General features: G+C 33.1%; 1 protein-coding gene across 1 annotated transcript; it reads left to right on the top strand.

Annotated features, from left to right (window-relative positions):
- Positions 1-18,660: 18,660 nt before the first annotated feature.
- On the top strand, positions 18,661-21,044 carry LOC120270272. Its single transcript, XM_039277290.1, has 7 exons — positions 18,661-19,069; positions 19,295-19,539; positions 19,803-19,938; positions 20,001-20,210; positions 20,314-20,518; positions 20,619-20,788; positions 20,911-21,044. Exons 1-7 carry the CDS (start codon positions 18,661-18,663, stop codon positions 21,042-21,044), a joined length of 1,509 nt encoding a protein of 502 aa, XP_039133224.1.
- Positions 21,045-23,094: the final 2,050 nt, after the last annotated feature.

Raw genomic sequence — 23,094 nt, 5'->3', positions numbered from 1 at the left:
AATTCTTTTGGGTGTAGCAAACCCAAAATGCAACACTATTATGAATATTCTCAAATTGCATCATTAATCACATCTAAGCCATCTTTAACAATCAAATTCAAAATGTGTGCACAACAACTCTTATGCAAGAATTTTCCATCCATCCAAAGATTGTTACTTGATAATTTATTCACAATCAAGCTCACAAGTAAATCATTTGTAGAACAATTATCCAAAGTCAATGTAGATTACTTGTTATCTAGATTCCAATCCATCAAACAATTCACAAGTACTTCGCACAAAACTTTAGAAATATGTGGACATGGCACATAAATGAACATATTTATGAAAATCCATTAAAAGATAATTAAAAAAATGCAAATAACAAAGAACCTATTATTTAAAAAAATGCAAATAAAAAAGAACCAATTGACAATAATTATTACTTGATAATTTTGCTTCTCAAAATCAAATCACCATCTATGTAATGTGCAGTGATAGCCATGAATCCAAGCCTTTCATTGTTGGAAGTCCAAATATCTATAGTTATTACAAATCTACTCCAAGTTTGATCAAACAGCTTCATTGTTCTTGATTTCTCAAGCTAAAAAATATTCATTATATCACTTCTTAATGTACTTCTAGAAATGAGTTTGAACAATGGTTGAACAAAACTAAGAAAATCTCAAAATTCAACATGCTCCACCATTTTTTGAGGATACTCATGCATGATGATCATTGTGGCCATCTTCTTCCTGGTAACTTCTTGATCATAAACATAAGTTGTAAGTGACCGGTTGTCACTAGCCTCAACATTAGATTTCAATAATCCTTGCCTTATGTCTTGTCCTTTCCTTCATAGGTATATAACATAGTGATCATGTAATTGCTATGTCCCATTTTTTTGTCTCCTCCAAATTTTTTCCCATAATAATTGCATATAGCCTTCCACTTGTCATCAATCTTTTGTCTTTTGTAGTGATTCCATACTTCTGATTTCAACCCTTATTTACCACTTTAAATTAATTCTTCATTTTGGCATGTAGAAAAGATTGATGATCTAGCTGCATTTGAGGCATCTTCTTCTCTTGGTGTAGATTGTGTGGCATTTTGCATGGGTGAATGATTATTTTGTGTAGATTAAGTAGCATTGTCAGCCATTTTTTCCTATCAATTCAAGTGAATAACATATAAATCAATAATTGCATCATTCACATATGCATATAGATATATTCATAATAATTTGGATTACCTGAAGCAATTAACCATACAGATCTATTTAACATATGAAGCAACTAGTGCAAGTACATGAGGTTAGCTACATTATTGAAAAATACTTATTCACAAAATATTCTCATATTTTGATAAGTGTTAACCGTATAACATTATTAGTTTGTGTGATATATCTATATTTGTTTATTGCTAAATTCAAGATCATGTATTGCCAAATTTGGATAGTACTTTAACTTTGTCAAAATGACAATAGATAGAAAAGTCTCACTAATTCTCAAGTCATGAACATAAATTAGAAAAAAATGTTTAATGGAAATGTCATACATAAATTCTCTCATTAATGTTCATTTTGATCCACGTGCTTCATCTTAATACATGAAAAATCATATTATGATGTTTATCAAACAGTGAACATAGATCAAATCACACTATCCAAGGAACTTGGGTGGCCTGACTATAATGTTATATATTATAGTCTAATGAGTGAGTGAAGAGAGGAACCTTGAACCATGAACCTTGAAAATAGAGAGATAGAGAGGAAAAGGCAGCGATGACAACAGCGGCGAGTGTGAGAGTCTCAGTAGAGAAGGCTGCAAGAGAGAGAAGAAGAAGCAAGTGAGAGAAAAGCAAGAGGGCTTTTAGGTTTTAGGGATTAAGAATCTTCTTAAGTCTGGGTTTTTTATCTTTTAATTTTTGGAAAATCAAATATTATTAAGTGAAAAATATATAAATTACAAATATTAATAAATAATATATTATTTATTTTTTAACATTTGGGTTTCAAATAATATAATCAATATTGCATTGAAATATATTTTATTAAAAAAATGTAGATTGAAATATATGTAGATATTTTCTTATAAATACAGCTTAGATTTTTAAAAAAAATTTAAATATATACTTTAATTTATAATAATTAATAATACAATGGTAATTTAGGTATTAAAAATTATTTTTTTCCCAATCATTTGAATAGAACTATAATCTATTCATTCATTCATCGTCGACAACCCGAACGATCCTCAATAATGAATCATTGATTGATTGACCACCCTGGCATCTCCAAATCCCTTTCAATTCCATTCTCAATGGCAGAGGTGATCACAATGGCGAAGAGATGAGAGAAGAGTTGGGAACCTTTAAAAAAAATATAGAGCTAACATGTTCCTTCAGTTTAGGGTATTCCACTTTTTGTGTTTTATTAATAATAGTTAAGTTATTGTAAATGATAATAAACTAAAATTTAAGTTAAATTATTAAACATATTTATCAAAGAATTAGACATTAATTGAAAAAATGATGAGACAAATAAGTAATATATTGTTAATTTAAAAATTAAAATTTTCAATTAAAGGCTTTCTTAAATTCTGTTGGTTTTTTTTAGACCAGTTGTTATTTTTTTTTTTTTTTAATTTCTTAAAATAGTTACAAAATAATTTCTATGTTTTAAAATTCATGTTCGTTCAACCTGGTTAAAGTTGATATATCTTGATTTTAGTATTTCTTGAGTGTTTACCTATAGAATGTGTCCGTGGAGAATTTTTCATAAGTAAACCGTCATTTATTTATTTATTTATTGTAGTGGCTTTAGGTTTAGGGCTGTAACTAAAATTTGCATTTAATCTTTTATAAAATATAATATTTATCTTTAAATCAATAATATATATATATATATAACCTCATTATGATTATATTTAAAATAAATTATTGTAAAGTAAATTTATATTAAATATAAAAGTTATATTTACTAAAATGTTATTAATAAATACAAAAAAATATTTGATGATTTATATATAATAATATTAAATTCATGTTTAAATATTTTTAATGAATACAATAAAATATATGATATATTTTTATTGGTTGGGGAATCCCCGCATGGCCCCGCTAGGTGGGGAGGGATTGGGGGTTATATGGTACATTTTTATTGGTTGGGAAATCCCCGCCCGGCCCCGCTAGGTGGGGAGGGATTTGTGGGTGGGAGAATTCCCCCATCAAGGCAAGTCCCCGAGGGGATTCTCGGCCCACTTGCACCTCTACCCTATATTTATAGCACCTTTTTCTAACTCTTCATATTCTCATATTAATTGCATATACATACCCTAAGTGTCATTAACTAAGCACCTTTTCATTGAGTTCATGAACCTTTTTCTAATGACTCCTCAAATTCCACAACACTTGTTTATAAAACCAAAAATAAATATCCCATGCATCTAGATTCATGTATTAATTAATGTAATTAGGTTTACTACTTTTCAATAGTTTCCATTTGACAAGAATTTCTTCAACAAAACTTTAGCCCTTCTTGACGCATTATATATTCAAGATTTCTTCAAGCCCTATGAGAATATCACTGCCATCTACCAATGAAGGCAGCTTACTACTACTTTCATCAATATTTTCTAATTTTTTCTTAAGATTTAAAACATGGAAAAAAGGGGATGGATTTGAGAGCCTGCTAGAATGTCCCAACTACTGGCCTGGTTTATAGAAATGACTCGCCAACTATTGGTGAGCCCTTTTAAAGATAGATTGTTGGTGAAAGGGATAGAGCTTAAGAAAGACCAAATATCTGGCGTCATAACCCACATCTCATTATTTGGAGTCAGCTACTTGCTCCATTCTATTAGTTCTAGCAAGTAAATTCGCTTTGAGTTGCCATAATGTTGCATCCCAAGAAGCCAATCATTGGCCCACCTTATTAATAAGAACCGTATCGATATGGTAACATGGAATAGTTGGTGGTAATCACCCATATAGTTATGTGAAGGTGGCATGCCAATAGATGCAAGATAAGCTAAGCTATACGAAAACTTGGCCTAATGAAGGAACTCAATTTTGATGGTTGTTGAGAGGTAAATCACCCTATGTACTACTTAACACATGAATTAATCACCTCTAATTAGCCATGCATCCTTCTAAGGATGGTATGATGACCTCAATTTAAGTTGGGTACGTGAAATCTTTAAGAATTCTTTTGAAATGTTGCTAATGAAGATAAGATCTCGGTCACTGATAATTGAGCTCGACATTCGATCAAGTTTAATAATAACTTCCATGAATTTTTCAACAACCATCTTTGCCGTATAGGGATGAGATAACAGCATGAACTGTGATGATTTACTTAAATGGCCAACCACAATAGGGATAGTGTTCTTCCCATTGCATAAAGGAGGTCCCTCTATAAAATACTTTATAGTGTCATCCCACACATGATAAGAAATTGGCAATTGCTAAAGTAGAGTAACTAGTAATAGTGTCTGATTTTGATTTCTTTAACATGCATTGCAAGATACTATGCAATCTTGCTTGAATTACCTTGTGCATTAATGAGCAATAAAACTGTGCAAAAAAACCATTTCTAAAAATCTGCACGAACTTAAGCATGGTCATGCTTATCTGAAGCATGGTCTTGCCAGGAGCTATTGGCCCATGGTTCTTTAATTCTTTAAAACCTGTAAACTACGCCAGCATAAGCACGGCAATGATTCCTTTTGAATGGTCGTGCAAGGTGAGAAAGGTGCCATGTTAGCTCAGTGCGCTTTAATTTCTCAGCTCTTGTGATATGTAGGGCTTAAGCACGGCCTAAGCACAGTCATGCTTCTCTTTTCTCTTCCTTATTTAGCTCCAATTTGGTCGTATTTTTCTTCTTTTGCCCTGCAACCTATCTTCTTGCCCATCAATGCACAAAATAGCCAAAGTAACATTAAAATAAAGAAAATCATGCAAGAAGACAAGCAAAATACATGGAAAATATATGTAAATCATGTGTATAATATCCACTCATCATAGGGTAATCTAATAGAGAGATTTATGAAACATAATGCATTTCATAATGAGAATGTGTGGGATACCTGCTCCTCTACGTTTAGGTGTTAGCCTTATAGAAATAAGGGCTAGCATATGCAAGTATTTGTGATCTTAGAAGAAACTTTATTGAGCTTGTTTATTTTCTTGTCTAGAATCTAAAACTCATCTTTATTTGGGTAGGCAATGTATAGGGAGAGAGTTGGTATCTAGAACTTAATTTCTTTGTAGGTTCAACCTTGCTCATTGACACACACTATTATTACTTGATCAACATGTGCACTCGCATTTTATTACTTTATTCATGCAGCTCATCACCTCCATCACATTTCAAGTGGTACATTATCCTCAATATATGCAATAATACACATATAATAAAATGAGTAAATCAAATTCAAAAGAGGAGATGAGATTGATACTTCCTCGGTTCACTAAAGATGATTTGAACCAATTGAAACACCAAATCGGGAGCAGGTTATTCTTATTCCGCCTACACTATGGGATACATAACAGACTCTAATAAGTGGGACTGATTATGTTGCAACAAATTGGAAAAACTTCACATTTCCTTGCTCATGTCCTCTGAGACAAAAGAAATCCATTATAGCTTAACAAAATAAAAATAAAAAAATAAAATGTAACAACAAAAAACAAAAGCCACTCAAGAAAATGAAAATACAGCTTTAGCAAGGCGAGCCCTTGCAAACTAGTACAAAATATGATAAAAAAAATAGATATAGTGAAAATAAAATAAAATGAGATGATCATCTAGGACTCAGGTTTTTGGTACTCTACTGGGGCTACAAGTGGTTTGGTGGCATGTGGAGGAGTGATGCATGAAAAGGTGATAAGATATTGATAATGTGGGCCTGTATTTAACTCTAGGTCACAAGGATGGCTTGGCGAGCAGCTTTGATTATAACACTCCTTTCTTATGCCAATCTTCACATCACAGAGTGCCTCCAAAGCCCCTCAAGAATCTAGAGTTGGTGGCTCCAGCCTGAGGATGCTATAGGTGCTGATGGTGTTAGAGTTAATCTTGTTATTGCATTTAGGACCCTATGTTATTTATATATTACGTTTAGGCATTGTTGCATTTATGCATTTAAGTTTGCAGTTATGACCCTCCTTGTTTTATAAATTGCATTTGTATTTAAAATTATGTTAGGATTATGTTTAGATAAGTTTGTTAGTTTAAATCTGTTTAGTTTCTTGGTGGCTAAGTAACTTAGTTTGAATTCAGTTATCAATATAAATATAAAAGATAGAAAGGTGGGTAGTTTAGATTGACCGCGTCAAAAATTATCTCATCTTCTTTGAGTGTTCTTTGTGTGTTTTTCTGTGATTTTCCTAACAGATGGGTCATCCTATGGGATGGATGGTGGCGATGAGGATCGAGAGGGACTCTAGGTATTAGATGAAGCCTTGGAGTCATCCTCGCCATTGTTAGACATCTAACCAATTGTGTTAGTGTTAAGGATGCATTGGAAGCCTCCCCTGATTATTATGCTTATGGCTTAGAAATTCTCAAGCCCCAAGGGTACTATGCCACCCACGGTTTGCATCCCCTTAGCTTTGTCAATGAAATTCATGCCACGGACTAGCTAAGTGATCTAGGATTCAGCAAAGATAGCTATGGGCCATGTATGGTAGCCACGGTGTATAATGTAGTCCACCAATGTGTACCTCAAGTGGATGAGATGTCACTTTACTATGTTGTGAAGAATGTAGAACTCTTGTCACCCCACCACACCCATGTTGAGTGCATGTATATACCTTTTCACTAGTTGAATCAAGAATGAGGCCTTGGTTAGGCCAGGATCATAGTTCCCCCCTCCTCCTCCTTCCATCACCAGATGGAGGATAAAGTGATGTCTAGTGGAGAGTTAATCACCAAAGCATTGTCCTGATGGATAATAGTATAATTGGTATCATAAAACCCATCAGTAGGCATAACTCAGTATAACTCAAGCACCAAGGTTCTCTGAACAATTGAAACTGTATAGCCCCTAGGCGAGCATACCCCTTCTAGGCTCCTGTTCACCTCAAAAGAGCTCATAACCTTCAACATAGCATCCTTATATCAGCCTCTTATTCAAGATTTGCTCAATCAATTGACCAAGGTAACCTACTTCACAACTTCACAACTCTGAGATAGTGCATAGAATTGAAATGTAGCTTATCTACTGAACCTCCCAAAGCGATTAAAGTTCCATCCCATTTTCCATGCTAGCTTCCTCAATTCCTACTGTGATGATCCTAGTGATCCTACCAAGAACAAGTATGAGTGAGTGCCTCTGACAGTGCGCAAGGAGTTAATTTGTAGCTGAGAAGAACAACGGATTGCATTTGAAAAGTTCAATACGACCATCTCAATTAAACTACTCTTAAAGTTGCCAAACTTTGATGCCCCCTTCAAGGTACACATGAATGTCTTAAGCAAAGAAGTGGGTAAAGTGCTAGTACAAGAAGGGCATCCCATGGTTTTTGAAAGCTAGAAGCATAAAGAGGCCTACCATAAGTATTTTGCCCATGAATAAGACATACTTGGTATTGTCCATTACCTTCAAGTATGGCAAGAGTACTTGTTAGCAACCAAGTTTGTTGTTAATATAGACAATACATCAAACACTTGCTTTGCTACTAAAAAGAAATTGTCTCCAAGATAAGTGAAGTAGCAATAGTTTTTACAGGAGTATGACTTCAAGTGGCAACATAAACCAAGAAGGGACAATCAAGTTATGGTTGCACTCAGCCAAAAATAGGTAACTGAGTTTGCCATAAACCTTAGGTAGAGACAGATTGAGTAGACCTTGTTCTAGGGGTGGCAGAGACAAATACTCAGTGCCTCAAGGTAGTTCAAGAAGTCAAAGAGGGTGTAATTCGCTTTATATTAGGTAGAGGATTGGTTACTCTATGCAAAAGGTGCATTGCTCTATGTTCCTAAAAGTGAAAACCTAGGCTGTAACTACTTAAAAAGATGCATGATACTCAGTGGGTGGGACATTTAGTCCAAGAAAACATGGAGGAGGTTAGAAAGTAAACAAAGGTTCCATTGATAAGTTCATGAGCACCATCATATTGAAAGATTTTGACAATGGTAGAGAAGAGATTTTTAGTGGTGGTTTTTTTAATTATGAAAGTGGGTAAATGCTTGAGATATATGAATGAGAGAATTTGCAAGTGATGCAATTGTAGTCATCAACAAAAATAATAACAAAAATAATAAATTAGTGATAGACAAAAAAAAAGTGATGGGGAAGGTCCAATGTCACAATAAATTAGTTGTATAAAATTTAGTGGAAATGCAAGTAGTAAAGAAAAAAAATGAGTACTCCTCCGTAGAAACATAATAAACAAGGATTTATTATATGAGACTTGATAAATAAACTACGAGCATCACCAGGAAAAAATAGCTTGACTTATATAAACAAGACATTGATGCCAAATAGCAAGAGAAGCATGGTGAGCAATGATGGTGATTGGATTTGTGAATGCTGAAGGAATCTTCAAGAGATATAGGTTGTTGTGGATGTTACTTTCAGGAATTGGAATTTTCAATGTAACATTCTTCATGATATAATCAAAAGGATTAAATTCAATAAGACATGACTTATCCTTAACAAATTTGTCAACAAATAAAAGTTAATAGTAAGGTGAGGTATAATTAAAACAACCTTAAGGTGAAGTGGTCTAGCGTGAGTGAGTAGTCTTAAGTTGCATGTGGAAAAAATGGGCAGTCTCTTATTGTCACTAACGAAAACTTGATTAGAGCCTTGTTACAACACCCCATGGATCTCACTACTTATTGATTGGGATTCATGTAAGAAAATGCATTAATTTTAGGAAGCCATTCAATAATCTTGTTGGAAATAAATTGGGACTACCAAATTAGATTAAAGATTGAGATGGACAAGATTGCATGTAAGATACTGAGATCAAATCAAGAATAACTTTGGCTATTTCAGCATTCAGCATATTGAAATCAAAATATACTAAAATGTGTCCTTTTCTCCATTAAACCTAACATTATGCAATGTTTTTTATGGGTTTAGAATGGCGTGGTAAGTTTATGCAAAACAGACGATATGGAGTAGTGAATCAAAAACGGTTTGGGTTGAAAGCACTGGGCTTAAGGAAAGGCATTTGTATTGAATGGACTGGGCAAGGATCTGACCCAATAAGGTGATTCAACCTAATGTATCTATTGAAAATTCCTCAATTGGAAATTAGGCTCTTGTGAATTTCATAGAGTGATCTAATGCAACTACATCTATGATAGCTAGCTTAATTTCAACTTCAAGAAAAGGTGTTTTGGGGGCCATGAGGTGTAGCACATAGGGAAGAAACTTCGCACTCTAAGGTCAAAGAATATGTTCGGTGTTTCATGGTTTTCAATTATAGTGATGAATACCTCAAAGTCCACACAAGATAATTCTAAGCAAAAAGAACAAGGCCTTTATTGGTGATGGGATCTCCATTGGCTACAGTTCAGTTATCAATAGAGTTTGGATGCAATGGGTAATTATGAAATTGACTTTGCATGTGGTACAACAAAGTGCAAAAGGAGCAGTTACTAGAGACAAAGTTACTATTAAACAACAACAAGATACATAGAGATTGATCTCAAGGTGTTTTGGGTTTATCGCAAGAAGCCTACTTTACTAAAGTTCTCAAGGGATTTCAAATGAAAAATTGTTCACCTATTGTTGGATCTATTATGAAAGGTGGCATGTAAGACCAATGTCCTTAAAAATAACTTGGAAAAGGGACAAATGGAGAACATCCCAAATGCTTCAATTGTTGGAACCCTTATGTATGCTCAAGTTTGAACAAGATTAATCATTACATATGCAGTGGAGATGTTAGGAAGATATCAAAATAATTTGGGCCTTTATTTCTAGAAAGCTACAATGAAAATCCTTCAAGAAATGAGGACCAATGCATTTCACATTTCGTGCAATCAGTGATGAGCTATCTTTATGGTATGAAGAACTACATGCTTCCATAAAGAAGATAAGATCAATTGGAAGTTATTGGGTACTTGGATTTGGATTTTGGGGGTTGTATTGATTCTCAAAGTTCAACATCTAGTTACACTTTTTATGTTTGGATAGTGTTCTCTTGAAATGCAAAATAAACCTTTGTTGCTACTACTACCAAATTTGTTTCATGTTTTGATGCTAGTTCTCAGTGTATTGTGTCATTTTACTTTAATTATTTCAATTAAATATTTAAATTAAATAAATCATGTTAATTATTATTTACTTTAATTACTATAATTAATTATTTTAATTAATAAATTTATTTAGCTAAATCTCCGCTAGGCAAAAAGGTATCATTTGACTTTAATTATTATCATTAATTATTTAAATTAATGATTTTTATAATAAAATCTCCACTAGTAGGCAAAAAGATTATTTTACTATCAAGGATAGATTATTCCTCCATTGCCCCTAATATTAGTCGATGGGTTTCCTCAATCAGAGATTCCTTCATTCCGATGATATATACATAAACATAGGTATATGTCAATATAAAGAATGATTCCCATGCCATGGGAGTCATTTCTTGGATCTAAATGACCTGTAAGAGTGGTAATTAAAAGCAAACATGACATCAAGTATTTTCTTGTAAGGGAATGTATTAAGCCGAATAAATTGGCTATTCAATATATTATCATAAAGTTGATGTTTGCATATCCTTTAATGAAGGGAAAATCACTACAGTCATTTAGAGATTATATGCAACATATAAGAATTGATTCTTCTTTATTAAATATTTTTATTACTTTAGTAATGAAACTCTTAATTATTTATTTTGTCTTCTTTTTAAGTGTATACATGAAGTTTAAAAATGACATTTATTATGCTTTATGCATATTTACTTATTTATAAGTTGGTTATTTATCATAATAAAATGCCATATAAGAGTTTGTATTGAAGAGAAAAATAGGATTGTCATGCATAGGAGATGATACTTAATTTATGCATAGGAGATAATACTTGATTTATGTTGAGAACTTAGTGTCATGATTCATATAATTTTCTTTAATCTACTCATAATCATAATGATTTGTATCTTAATGTATATGAACATTGAGTTATTTATGATAAACTCTTTATCAAGTGGGAGAATGCTAACTTAATATTATTTGGATTAAGTTCATGTTTATATTACTTTAAATTTAGACTCAAATTAAATAGTGTGCTTAATAATTAAATTTTAGTTTATTCTAATTGGTAGTTTGGATAATGATTTAATATAGAATTTAAAATTGAAACCTCTGATGAAGAATTATATATAAACAAGCACCAGGGATCTCCAATTTATAATTTTTATGAATACCCATGCTTAGCCTATCAACAAGAGAGAACCTTATAAATAGAAAATATCACCATATTTTCTTCAAACATATAACTTGTAATTCCACGTTATTCTCACCTAAGTTATTATGGCTAAAGACAAATGTCCTTACTTTTGTATAATGGTTAATATTCTTTTGTTCTAATTTTCTCTTCTTTGTTAATGGTTAATTGATTTTGGTTTGGTTTTAAAGCATTTAATGCTTGTGATTTTGAATGGTACAATCTTAGAACAAAACCTGAAACTTTGAATTAAGGTTTCTTGAGGATCCATTGGAGTGTCACAAAACTCAAAGGGTATAATTAGATTTAATCATCATGAGACTAGAGGTTATCTTACTTAAGCACATTTTTATATCTTAAAAGAGCATAGCAAGTATTTAAGGACAATCCACCTTCAAGATCAATTAGACCAAACAAAGAAGAGCTTAGAGCAAAGGCTTTGTTCTTCCTTGTGGTAAACCCCAACCTCAATCCTAGATAATTTAAGCATGATCTTTACCCCAAATCATTACCCTTAATAACTTTTAGCTTTTGATAATTGTATTAGTTTAGTTTATTTGCTTTAGTTTCTTTTCTTTTTTCCATTCCATATTGTTTCGTTCGTCTAGATAATCTTAATTGCAATTATTCAATAATTGACAACTTAGTTCCTGTGGAAATGATATCTTTATTACTGCTTGATAGCCATGAGCGCAAGTATACATCAAACGGCCATCCAATTCTAACCATATCTAGTTACTCATACAATAAGGAAAAAAATTATAAAAATAATGATATAGTTGATTAATTCAAAAGTTCAATAAGCATATTTAATCTTATCATATTCAATTACGGTAGAACTCCTACGATACAAGTGCAACCTCTAGATCATTATAAACTTTAAGATTGAAAAGAACCAAGAATAGAAATATCCTATCTCTCATATACATGTACAATATTTTCATGTGTGTTTTCTTTAGTTCAAAATCTACAAACAAAAGTGATGGAAAAAGATAAACCAATCAACTAGAAATTGAAGTGCTTATTTTTTTTCTTTTCTTTTCCTAAGGCTAGAAGAACTTGTCACTAAACTTCTATTTTTTTTTTTTTCTAACAAATGTCAAATTTAGTGTTAGAGAAATCTTTTTGTATTCTAGCTAAAGTCAAATTTAGTGTTAGAAAAAGATAAATTGTATTTTTATAAAAATAAACCCTTTTATTTATTTTTATTTTTAATATGTTCAATTTAAAAAAAATTGTGTATCTTTTATAACTTTGAAAAGGTACATAAAATTCATGTTTTTTTAATTATACATACCGATACATATAATTCATATATTATATGTAAATAAACCGACTAAGGATTTCAATTGAATGCTGATGTGATTTGCACTTCTTCACACCATGTCACATCAATAATCATATCAATTTTTTTGAAAAAAAAATTTAGGCATTTTATACTATTAATATATAATGATATAAATCAAGAATTTAAAAATCGGACAGGCCGGCAAACCGTTTGGCCAACCGATTTGCAATTCAACCAATCCAACCGATTCGTCCATCCGGTTCAATAATTTTCATTTTTTATTTTTTAATAAATAAATTTTCAAAAAAAGAAATTTCATAAAATTATAAAAAAATAAAAAAAACCAGAAAAAATGGGGAAATAGAAATTTAATAAATATAACTATAAAATTAAAATTTTATTTCTTTTACTAGCTCACAAGTCACAATTCCTACATGAATTTTATTTTAAAATACAAGTATACAACTAAAAGTCTACAAGACTCAATAGTCAAGACTCAAGTCACGACTACATTAAAAAACAAGACTAACAAGCCCACCACAACCACAAGACACAAGCTTGAAGAATTTACAACTTCCACTTCTATATAAAATTTAATTCCTCAACATGAACCAACATAGTTATATACAAGTACACAACAAATCTACAAAGTAAAAACAACAAAGTAGTCTATTGGTATACGGGTCGGCGATAGAGCTCTTCACCAAGTGGTGAGAGTTGGATTTTTGGCTGAGGACACATTTTTGGGAGATGTGAGCGGTGGTTGTGTGTGGGTGATCCTAGCGCCCATGTGTGCGCGAGCCCCACCCCCCACTTGCTCCACCGAGGTTTGTGCATGCCCCTGATGGTTTAGCAGAGCCTTCGGGTTGTCTGTTCCTTTTGTCAAAAACAACAACAACAAAGTACCAAACAAGTCCACAAGCATCAATTGATTCAATTCACAACTTCTACATAATAAAATTCAAATTTTTCAATATTAATACAACCATGAACCACCAAATAAATTCACAAGCATTACGAATTCAAACTCCTACATAATAAAATTCATTGTTTCAAAATACAACATTCAAATTGAAACAAATCCAAAATCATAAGGAATAAGATTCAAATCATAAAATATAACACCACCACAAAAAAGTAAAAAGTCAAGGTTTTCATCTTGTCTCATTCATGATTCATTAATCATTATCACCATTTCCACGAATTTCATCTTCTTCGCTACTTTGGTTGACATCAAAGGATGAGAAATTAATTACATCTCAAACAATCAAAACATCCTCCTCTTGAACCTCCAAAACATCATCATTATCATAGTTTGTTGATCTATAAAAAAAGCGTATTTTGTAAATTATAAGTAATTAATACTAAATAGAATATAAACTTTAACTTGCAATCATACTAGTCACTTCTTCTTTAGTAACTTAGTACTAACGATGAATATTATGGACAAATTCATTTTGCCCTCCTTCTCATTGTTCTTAACCTTCTCCTTCTCCTTCTACTTAAGCAACTATATTTTCCAAATCCTCAAGATTAAGTTCGGGTTCCCGTGGAGGCTCATTCTCAATGCCCCAAGTTTCAATTTTGTCAATACACTCATAATCCATCAGATCTAGATTGTTGCTCTTGTTGAAGTTCCTACAAATGGAAAACAATTTATCAAAATTTATAATATATAAAGTCTCAAATTAATTAAATAAATGAATAAATCACATACCTATTCTTCAAACGAAGATTGTAATGTATATAGACAAGATCGCTTGACCTTTGATGGTCCAACCTATTTCTCAGTTTTGTGTGTATCCTCTTGAATGCACTCCAATTTCTTTCACAACCCGAGGAAGAAGATGTTTGACTAAGAATTCTGAGATCTAGCTTTTGTAAATTAGGAGCACTAAGCCCAAAGAACCACTACTATTCGTCTAAAAAAACATTTATGTTATTGATGAATAATTTAAAATGTAAAACTCCAGTTAAAAAAAAATACAAGTTATTTATCTATTATCATACATGGCCTTGTATTTTTGCTAGAAGATTGGGTCAAGGCATTTCTAAAGTTACCCAATCGCTCTCGAAAAGTAGAAGATTCAACTATCATTTTATTATGGTTCGGAGCAATCTTAGGGTTGCTAATTATAGTTATAAACCCATCCATAACATCCGGTGAATGGCAACCCCAAACCGTGTCTTTATCATATTGAAATGTTGGATTCAACTAAAATGCAGCCACATGAATATCTTGACACATTTGACGCTCCCATATTTCCTCCAAAATTGAGATATAAGGTTAGTACAACCTCCTTCCATATTTAAATGTCTCTTTTATAGCTTTGTTTGCTCTAATCGTTCCTTCATAAATATAACCCAAACAAGGTCTTTCACTGGAATCAATAATGCGTAACAATCACACAAGTGGAGAGGCTATTTTGACTACTACCAAGCAATCATTCTAAAATTGATTATCCATGACAATATTGCAAACATCTTTTGCTTTCTTTGTCTTAGACCACATTCCAACCAAGAAAGTCTCTAGAAGTAATCATCGCTTGCAAGTCAGACATATATGACCATGAAGACTCTTCAAAGCAATGAAAGTCATTACAAATCGTGTATCACCAAGTTGAAGAATCTCTGTCCAATCTTTTATATTTCTTAGCCAAATCAAAGTCCACTTGTTATTGTACACAAAAATAGTAATTGAGGAGGCACGATGAGCTAAAGTTTCTATGTGAGGAATTTTAGCAATATCTTTGAGTATTAAATTCAAACAATGAATTGCACATGGTGTCCACAAAATACTGGGATACTTGTTATTAAGCAATCTTCCCGCAGCTTTGTAATTGGCGGCATTATCTGTCACAACATGAACCATATTTTTCCACCCAACAATCTCCACAATCTCTACAAATAAATTACATAGAGTTGAAGCATCCAAAATCATGTCTGAGGCATCAACAGATTTGATGAAAGATGTTCCTTTTGGGGAATATACAAGAAAATTGATCAAAGACCTTTGACGAATATCCTCCCAACCACAAGCCATTATTTTACATTCACAATCTTCCCAACTACTACGATAAGTGTCAACAAGCAATTGCAATTCTTTCTTTGACTCCTCTAACAAGTTGGTTCACAAAGCATGATACGTGGGACCTTCGTATCCCAAACCCATACATTCTATAGCATCTATCAATGGTTGAACATAAAAATTTGAAGCATTCATTTGGATACAAGCATCATAAAAAAATTGGGCAATAGCCAAATCCACTTCATGGCATCTTTCTTTGCTTTGCAATACCGCTTTAATAGTGGGTTGTGATCCAAGTTTGTTACCACTTAGAAAATAAGATGCAATGCTAGTTTTTTTTTCTTTTTCCTTGATAAATCACTAAGCCAACTATCTTGGAGACTTTTTCGTTATCCGGGTCTTCATTCATGTCACCTTCAAATGGATACACACTATGCCCGAATGGATTCACCAATTCGTGCTCATTAGCCACTTTTTGTTTGTGAGATTCTCTTAAATTTTCTTGCAATCTATAATGAACATATGCAGGAACTTTTTTATATTGCCCTAGATCACCCCTTTGGCTGGCAAGATGCAATTTCATTCTATGAATGCCTCCACCTTTCACCACTTTAGAGTAAAAATTACAAATGAACATTTTCCCCCATCATTGCTTCTTGATTCATTGATATAATTCCATGCTAAATCTGATTTTGAACGGACAGATCGGGAAGATTGCTCAAATGAAGATTAACTAGGTGGGGCCGATGTTGATGATGGTGTTGTGCTTGCCGAGTTTGAGCTACCTTCTTCCATTACCAAACCAAATAATCTATTGCATAACAATTCATAAAAGCCAAAAAAAGTATCACGTTATATAATTCCATTTGGTATTTTGATTTTGTTAATTATTTACTAATAGTCTAATTAAGTAAATGATTATGCTTTCATATTATCAATTATATTCATGAAACATAGGTAATTTGACGACATTGCTCATGTTGGTAAGTGATCAGATTACTCTAAATAAATCAATGCTAATACTAAGATTAGATCATAAAACTAAGCATAGCAATATGAGTATCTCATTTACTCTAAAACATATATGATAACATATCAGATCAGACAATTTTACTTATATTGATTTTTAAAAAAATTATTAATTAATCGCAACTAGATTCAAATCCTTGATCTGATCAATCAAGAAGGAAGAGAGGCACATACTAATTATCCTAATTTTCATTTAAGAAACATCACTCAAGCCGCACATTTCCACTTAATTTCCTAATTTCAACCTAGGTAGTTAGAACCAGACCGGACCGGCCGGTCCAACCAGGTTGGACTGGACCCGGGCACTAGGTCGGACCGGTTCAGCTCAGAAAACTGGGTAAAGGAAAATCTGGCCATGAACCAAGAGAACCAGCCGGTTCAACCAGGAACTGGATGAACCGGGCCGGTTCTTCTGGTTTTAAAACTTAATTAAAAAAATTTAAAAAAAACTTAATAAACCAGCCTAATATGATATTAGTAATATGAATATCTTATATTTATATCTAATTATCAATAGTATTATGAATTTATGATAATCTAATTAATAATTATCTTATGATTTAATGATTATTGATTAATGATTCTTATCAACTTATTAATTATTAATCAAGCCTTCAAGGACCTCCACTGTGACTCCTCCACCCGTGACTCCATGAGCAACTAGGTCTCCATCTCCAACAGCAGCCTTTTCACCCAAAAACATCATCTCCTGATCTCCCACTTCTTCCTCGCCCGTCAAGCAGCGATACCGCCCGAATCTTCCTCTCGTTAAGCACCGACAACCCATCATCTCTTCCGTCAAGCACCGACACCACCCATCACCATTGCCGCCACCATAAATACCAAATCAAGCCTCTTTGTTCACTCATCAAGGAGTCAAGATTCAAGTTCAACAAGAGTGTTGTATTGCAGGCTTGCAGCTGAAGGTTAGTGTTTTGTACATGGTTGTGTTGATGAACTTGGGATGAATATTATTACTGTTAGATATCATGAGCATGATCTAACTTTGCAAACTATATATATTAATGTTAATAGTTCTTGGAGGAAATTAAAAAGTTGTGAGTTTAATTAGTTGTCATAAGGTGTTTGACTGTGGAGCTAAGGACATCATTATATTGTTCTGTTTAGTTGGAGATGATCTAAATGCATGGTATGTTATGTGGAGCTAAGAAGAAGACTGAACCTTAATATTTTTATTTATGGGAACATGTGCGTCAATATATCAGACATGGAAAGTTATGCATTTTCTGAATGGAAGACATGGTATTATATTTAACAAGGATTGAATATGAGCACATGGAATGCTTCATGATATTAAATTATTAATAAGTTCTCAATTTTTTGAGTTTCAAAGCATCACATCTCAAGCAAAAGCTTTCCAATTGGTTTCTTACTTGCAACTTGGAACTTATGTTAGTGTTCTATTAATTATCTTCTTGCCAGTCATTCATTCAATTGTTGAATTAAATGTGTTGAAACTTGAAACTTGATAGCCTGGCTTTCTCTTGCTATTTTGACTGTGTGATGTGTGACAAATGACAATATGCCATACCTGAGTGTGTGTATTAAGTATTAACTATTAAAGGCTATTTAAATTGGCTGTAATGGCATGAATGATTTTAGTTTGAATGTATATAATATCTATAATGGCATGAATGGTTTTAGTTTGAATGTATATACTATTAATGGCATGTAACAAATATGAATTTTTCTTAGTGGATTTGAGGTGAATATTAAACCATTAAATATTATGTTATTGTAGTCAATGGAGGCAAATAATGTGCAATCATCAGCCTCAAGTGGTAATGTTCGTTCTAAGACCGATCCGGCATGGGAGAACTTCACTTTATCTACTAATGATAAAGGAACAAAGGTTTACCATTGCCTCTATTGTGGGAAAAAAATATCAAGGAGGGGGAATTTATAACATGAAGGAACATTTAGCCAGAAAAAGTGGCAACATACTTCCTTGTGGGAAAGTCCCTCCTGATGTACGGGCATGCATCAAAGAATATATCACTAAATCCACATCTTCCAAATCAAAAGAGAAGGAATTAGTTAAAGAAGCATATGAAGAAGTAGAAGAGGTTGATGAACAAGACTTAAATCCTACCATGAAATTTGGAAAAAGGAAAGCAAAAGGCTTTCTAGAAAATTTTATAACATCAAAGCCAAATCCACTATCTCAACCAGGGCTCAAGAGTGCAATGGCAACCAAGCAAGCAATCCATAAGGCAGATATGGAATTTGCTATGTGGTGTTTTGATGCTTGCATTTCTTTTAATGCTATGCGGTCACCTTATTTTCAACAAATGTTAGATGCTATTGGGAGTATTGGTGCTGGATAAAAAGCTCTTTCTTACAATGGCATGTGAATTAATTTATTGCGGGATTGCAAGAAAGAATGTCAGTTGCTTATCGATAGCTACAGAAGCCAATGGGCTAATTGTGGATGCACAATTATGGATGATGGATGGACTGATCAAAGGCAAAGAACTTTGATTAACTTTTTGGTGTATTGTCCTACAGGAATATCATTTGTGAAATCTGTTGATGCTTAAGATATTTTGAAAGATGCCACCAATTTATGCAATTTATTCATAGAGATTATTGAGTGGGTTGGACCAGATAATGTGGTTCATTTGGTGACCGATAATGCAAGCAATTATGTTGTTGTGGGAAGGTTAATTCATGAAAAATATGATCACATCAATTGGTTTCCTTGTGCTGCACATTGTTTGAATTTGATTCTGAAAGATATTGGCAAAATAGATCATGTAGCAGAGCTTGTATCACGTGCTTCCAAGGTGACTATTTTTGTCTACAATCATATATACATAGGTTGAGAAAAAGATCTGTATGGAAAGAGATTGTGCTTCCAGGAGCAACGCATTTTGCTACTACATTCATTACTTTGAAAAGTATCTATGATCATAAACATGACTTGCAAGCATTGGTGACAGATAAGTATTACACAAGCCATAAGTTATCTAAAAGTCCAGCATGTAAAACAGTTACTTCTATTATCTTGGATGCCAAATTTTGGGAAGAATGTTTATTTATGGTGAAGATTGCACCTCCCATCATTAGGCTTTTACTTGTTGTTGATGCTGATGAGAAACCTTCACTTGGTTATGTTTATGAAGGCTTGATCAGGATTCGGAAAGCAATCATATCCATCTTCAGAAACAAGTCTACAATGTATGGTCCCTACATTAAAATATCGATGATAGATGGGATAAGCATTTGCGTTGAAATCTTCATGCAGCTGCTTATTTTTTTAATCCCGCTTTTCTCTATGATAAAGAAGCATTTTTTGAGACTCCAGAAGTGTTGCAAGGCTTGTTAGATTTACTTGAAAAGAGAAGTGTATGCAGTGATAGTGCAAAGGCATTGAGGGAAATTAGATTTTACCGGGATCGATTGGAAAGTTTTAGTCGTGAATCAGCTTTTTCTTCCGCTAATAAAATGCAACCCGGTGAGTAACAATAATAATTTATATATTTTATATTCTACTTTCATTTTTACTAATTGTGTGTGATTCTAGATTTTTAACGCTTCATTATATAAATTTATTTTAGATGAATGGTGGAGGTTGTTTGGATATAGCGCTCCTCAGTTGCAAAAAGTTACTATTCGACTCCTCAGTCAAACAGCATCTTCTTCAGGATGTGAGCGCAATTGGAGTGTTTTTGAGCGAATTCACACCAAAAAAAGAAATAGATTGGAGCATCAAAGGCTTAGTGATCTTGTATTTGTGAATTATAATCTTCGTCTTAAGTGCAGGTATTACATAAATTTTATAAAGAACATGTTAAATTTTATTTTTTTCTAATGTTCACTAAGTTCTTACTTCTTGAATCTTATATAATTTTCTTTAGTTTAGGCATCAATACAAAAAGAGAAGTTATGATTCGGATGATTATGATTGCATTGATAAAACAGACTTATGGATAGTTGAAGAAGAAGAAGAAGCAGAATTAGTAGATGGAGATATGGTAGAAGAAATATATGGAGAAGATGCTATTCCAACTTTGGAAGAAAGACACAATCAAGGTTAATGATAAGATTTTAAGTTAGTTTATAACTATATAAAATTTTGTTTTAAGTTTTTAACATGATGCAATTTTTTAACATTAGTAACCTTCTATATTTTTGTATTGTTTTTTGGCCACTAGATGATGTGGATATGAATGAAGAAGAAGTGGATATTGAATTATTTGGTCATGCAAGCTATGATGATGCATTTGATCAACAAGAATACTTGGGGCAAAGAGATGACAATGAGAGTTGGCCACAACATCAACCATGATTTGTGGATTTTGCTTAAGAAGGAGCTTTCTAGTGAAATTTTCTTATTTAATATATTGTGTGGATTTTAGTATTTTACTTCAATGTGAACAACTTTTTGTGTATGAAACTATGCATTTTGATTCTTATCATGTTTATTGCATAGTATTATATAAATGTATTTTTGTTGAGAATTATGAGCTCATTTTATTTGGAATTTCATATGGATTTAATTTTATGGATTTGATTTCAATGTTTGAATAACTTGATGAGATTAATATTATTTAGTGTTTCATATCAATTTAGTTTAATTAAATGTTGTTAAATGTTGTGTTTTGAATATGTAATCAATACTTGTTTGTTTCATAGGTTGTGTATTTGATTTGAAAATTAATATAGGATGTGTATTTGATTTAAAAATTAATATAATATTTAATGTATTTTATTTTATATTTTTATTTATTAAATCCGGTTCGACCCGGTTCGACCCCGGTTGGACCTCTTGACCCTTGAACCTTGGCCTCCTCCGGTTCGAAGGTTCGGTCCGGTTCTGACTACCTAGATTTGTTAGTTACTAAACCTCCGATGAACCAATGACCGTGGTCCGTAAGTAATACATGAAAATAAGCATCTAATTTGTTATAGGATGTGTATTTGATTTAAAAATTAATATAATATTTAATGTATTTTATTGACTCTTGACCCTTGTTAGTTTAATGTGACATATAAACTTACCATATGTTAGTTATTATATAGTTTAAGTGAAGAATGAAACCTCTATATGCACTCACTTTCAGTTTTTATTTAATACATGAAAATAAGCATCTAATTTTTTTGAGAAAAAATCTTATAAACAAATATAATTCCACACGAAGGTTTCAAAATTTCCAAAATATGAATTTTCTTTTTCACATTACAAGTAATTCCACATGAGCACTAGTAAATGTTAATTGCGTAATTTCACATGAACACTAGTAATTATTAATACAATTAACAAATAAATAATTAAGATAATTAAAGAAGTATAACATTGAGGATGATGGACATTCTATAGAGAAGGATTGCAAGTCCAGTGAAATTTACAATGGTAGCTGTCACAATGTCACAGGCCCTGCCCTGCTAGTCTGTCCGTGCCACGCCGCTCCCTTGTGCGCGGCGTCATGCCGATGCCAATGCTCATGTCATGCCAATGCGACCGCCAAGTCCCACGCCGCTTGTGTCAGCCCGCGTTACCGATGGCGACCCACGCCATGTCTCTCGGTAACAGCCCACGCCATACCTATAGCGACCCACCCATTCTGATAGCGACCCGATAGCGACCTATCCATGCCGATGTTACCGATGGCGACCCGCACCATGTCTCTCGGTAACGGCCCCATGACCACCAAGTCATGGCAATATATTCAGAGCCCATGCCTTAGAATATTTTTGGCCTCCCACAGCCTAGAATTGTCGAGACCCCACACCCCGCTCGGTCATTGCGCTCGGCCCTGCCGGTGAGTCCCAATCATGCCTTAGGTAGGTTGCGCGGGATGTCATACCTGCTAATCACCGAGTATGGTGTCCGACCGTACACCATGTGCTATCGATGATCGTCCCTTGGTCATCCTCTCGGCTAAGCGACCCGGTCACACCCGCGCCAAGAGTGTGCATCGCAAAGCCTGCTACAGTAGATTTCAATAAACATTAACTCAATTATTAATTTTTATTGAAAGTTACCATTTCTACTAATCTTAGAAAAATCCCCAGCAATGACCAAACAAAGTGATCTGCAAAATGACATAATCCCTACTTGAATTCAATGTAAAACAACCAATAATTCAAGCAATGATTAAGTAAAAAAAGAAAATCAAATCACCTAATTAACAATAAAAAAAATTAAATGATATTGATTACCTGAGGTCTTGAACGGTTGAACCAACGTGACAACGTCTCAGCGGCGTCCTAGACTCCTAAACAAATCTCATAAACTGCCAATAGGAACAACATATATTAAAAATCAAACTTTTCTTCTTCGATTTCTCATAAAAAATTAGCGAAGATATAGATTATAGAACATGAACCTGTGCAAG

The sequence above is a fragment of the Dioscorea cayenensis genome, chromosome 10, assembly GCF_009730915.1.
Source record: "Dioscorea cayenensis subsp. rotundata cultivar TDr96_F1 chromosome 10, TDr96_F1_v2_PseudoChromosome.rev07_lg8_w22 25.fasta, whole genome shotgun sequence".
In the NCBI taxonomy this organism is placed as follows: Eukaryota; Viridiplantae; Streptophyta; class Magnoliopsida; order Dioscoreales; family Dioscoreaceae; genus Dioscorea; species Dioscorea cayenensis.
Note: the sequence above shows the minus strand (reverse complement) of the source record. Positions and strands in the feature narration are given on the sequence as shown.

Excerpts from the sequence above, each read along its gene's own strand:
- LOC120270272 (XM_039277290.1), top strand. The coding sequence starts at position 18,661 with ATGAAGGAACATTTAGCCAGAAAAAGTGGCAACATACTTCCTTGTGGG. Across the intron at positions 20,211-20,313 it reads CGCTAATAAAATGCAACCCG|ATGAATGGTGGAGGTTGTTT; the intron begins GTGAGTAACAAT and ends AATTTATTTTAG. Across the intron at positions 20,789-20,910 it reads GGAAGAAAGACACAATCAAG|ATGATGTGGATATGAATGAA; the intron begins GTTAATGATAAG and ends TTTGGCCACTAG.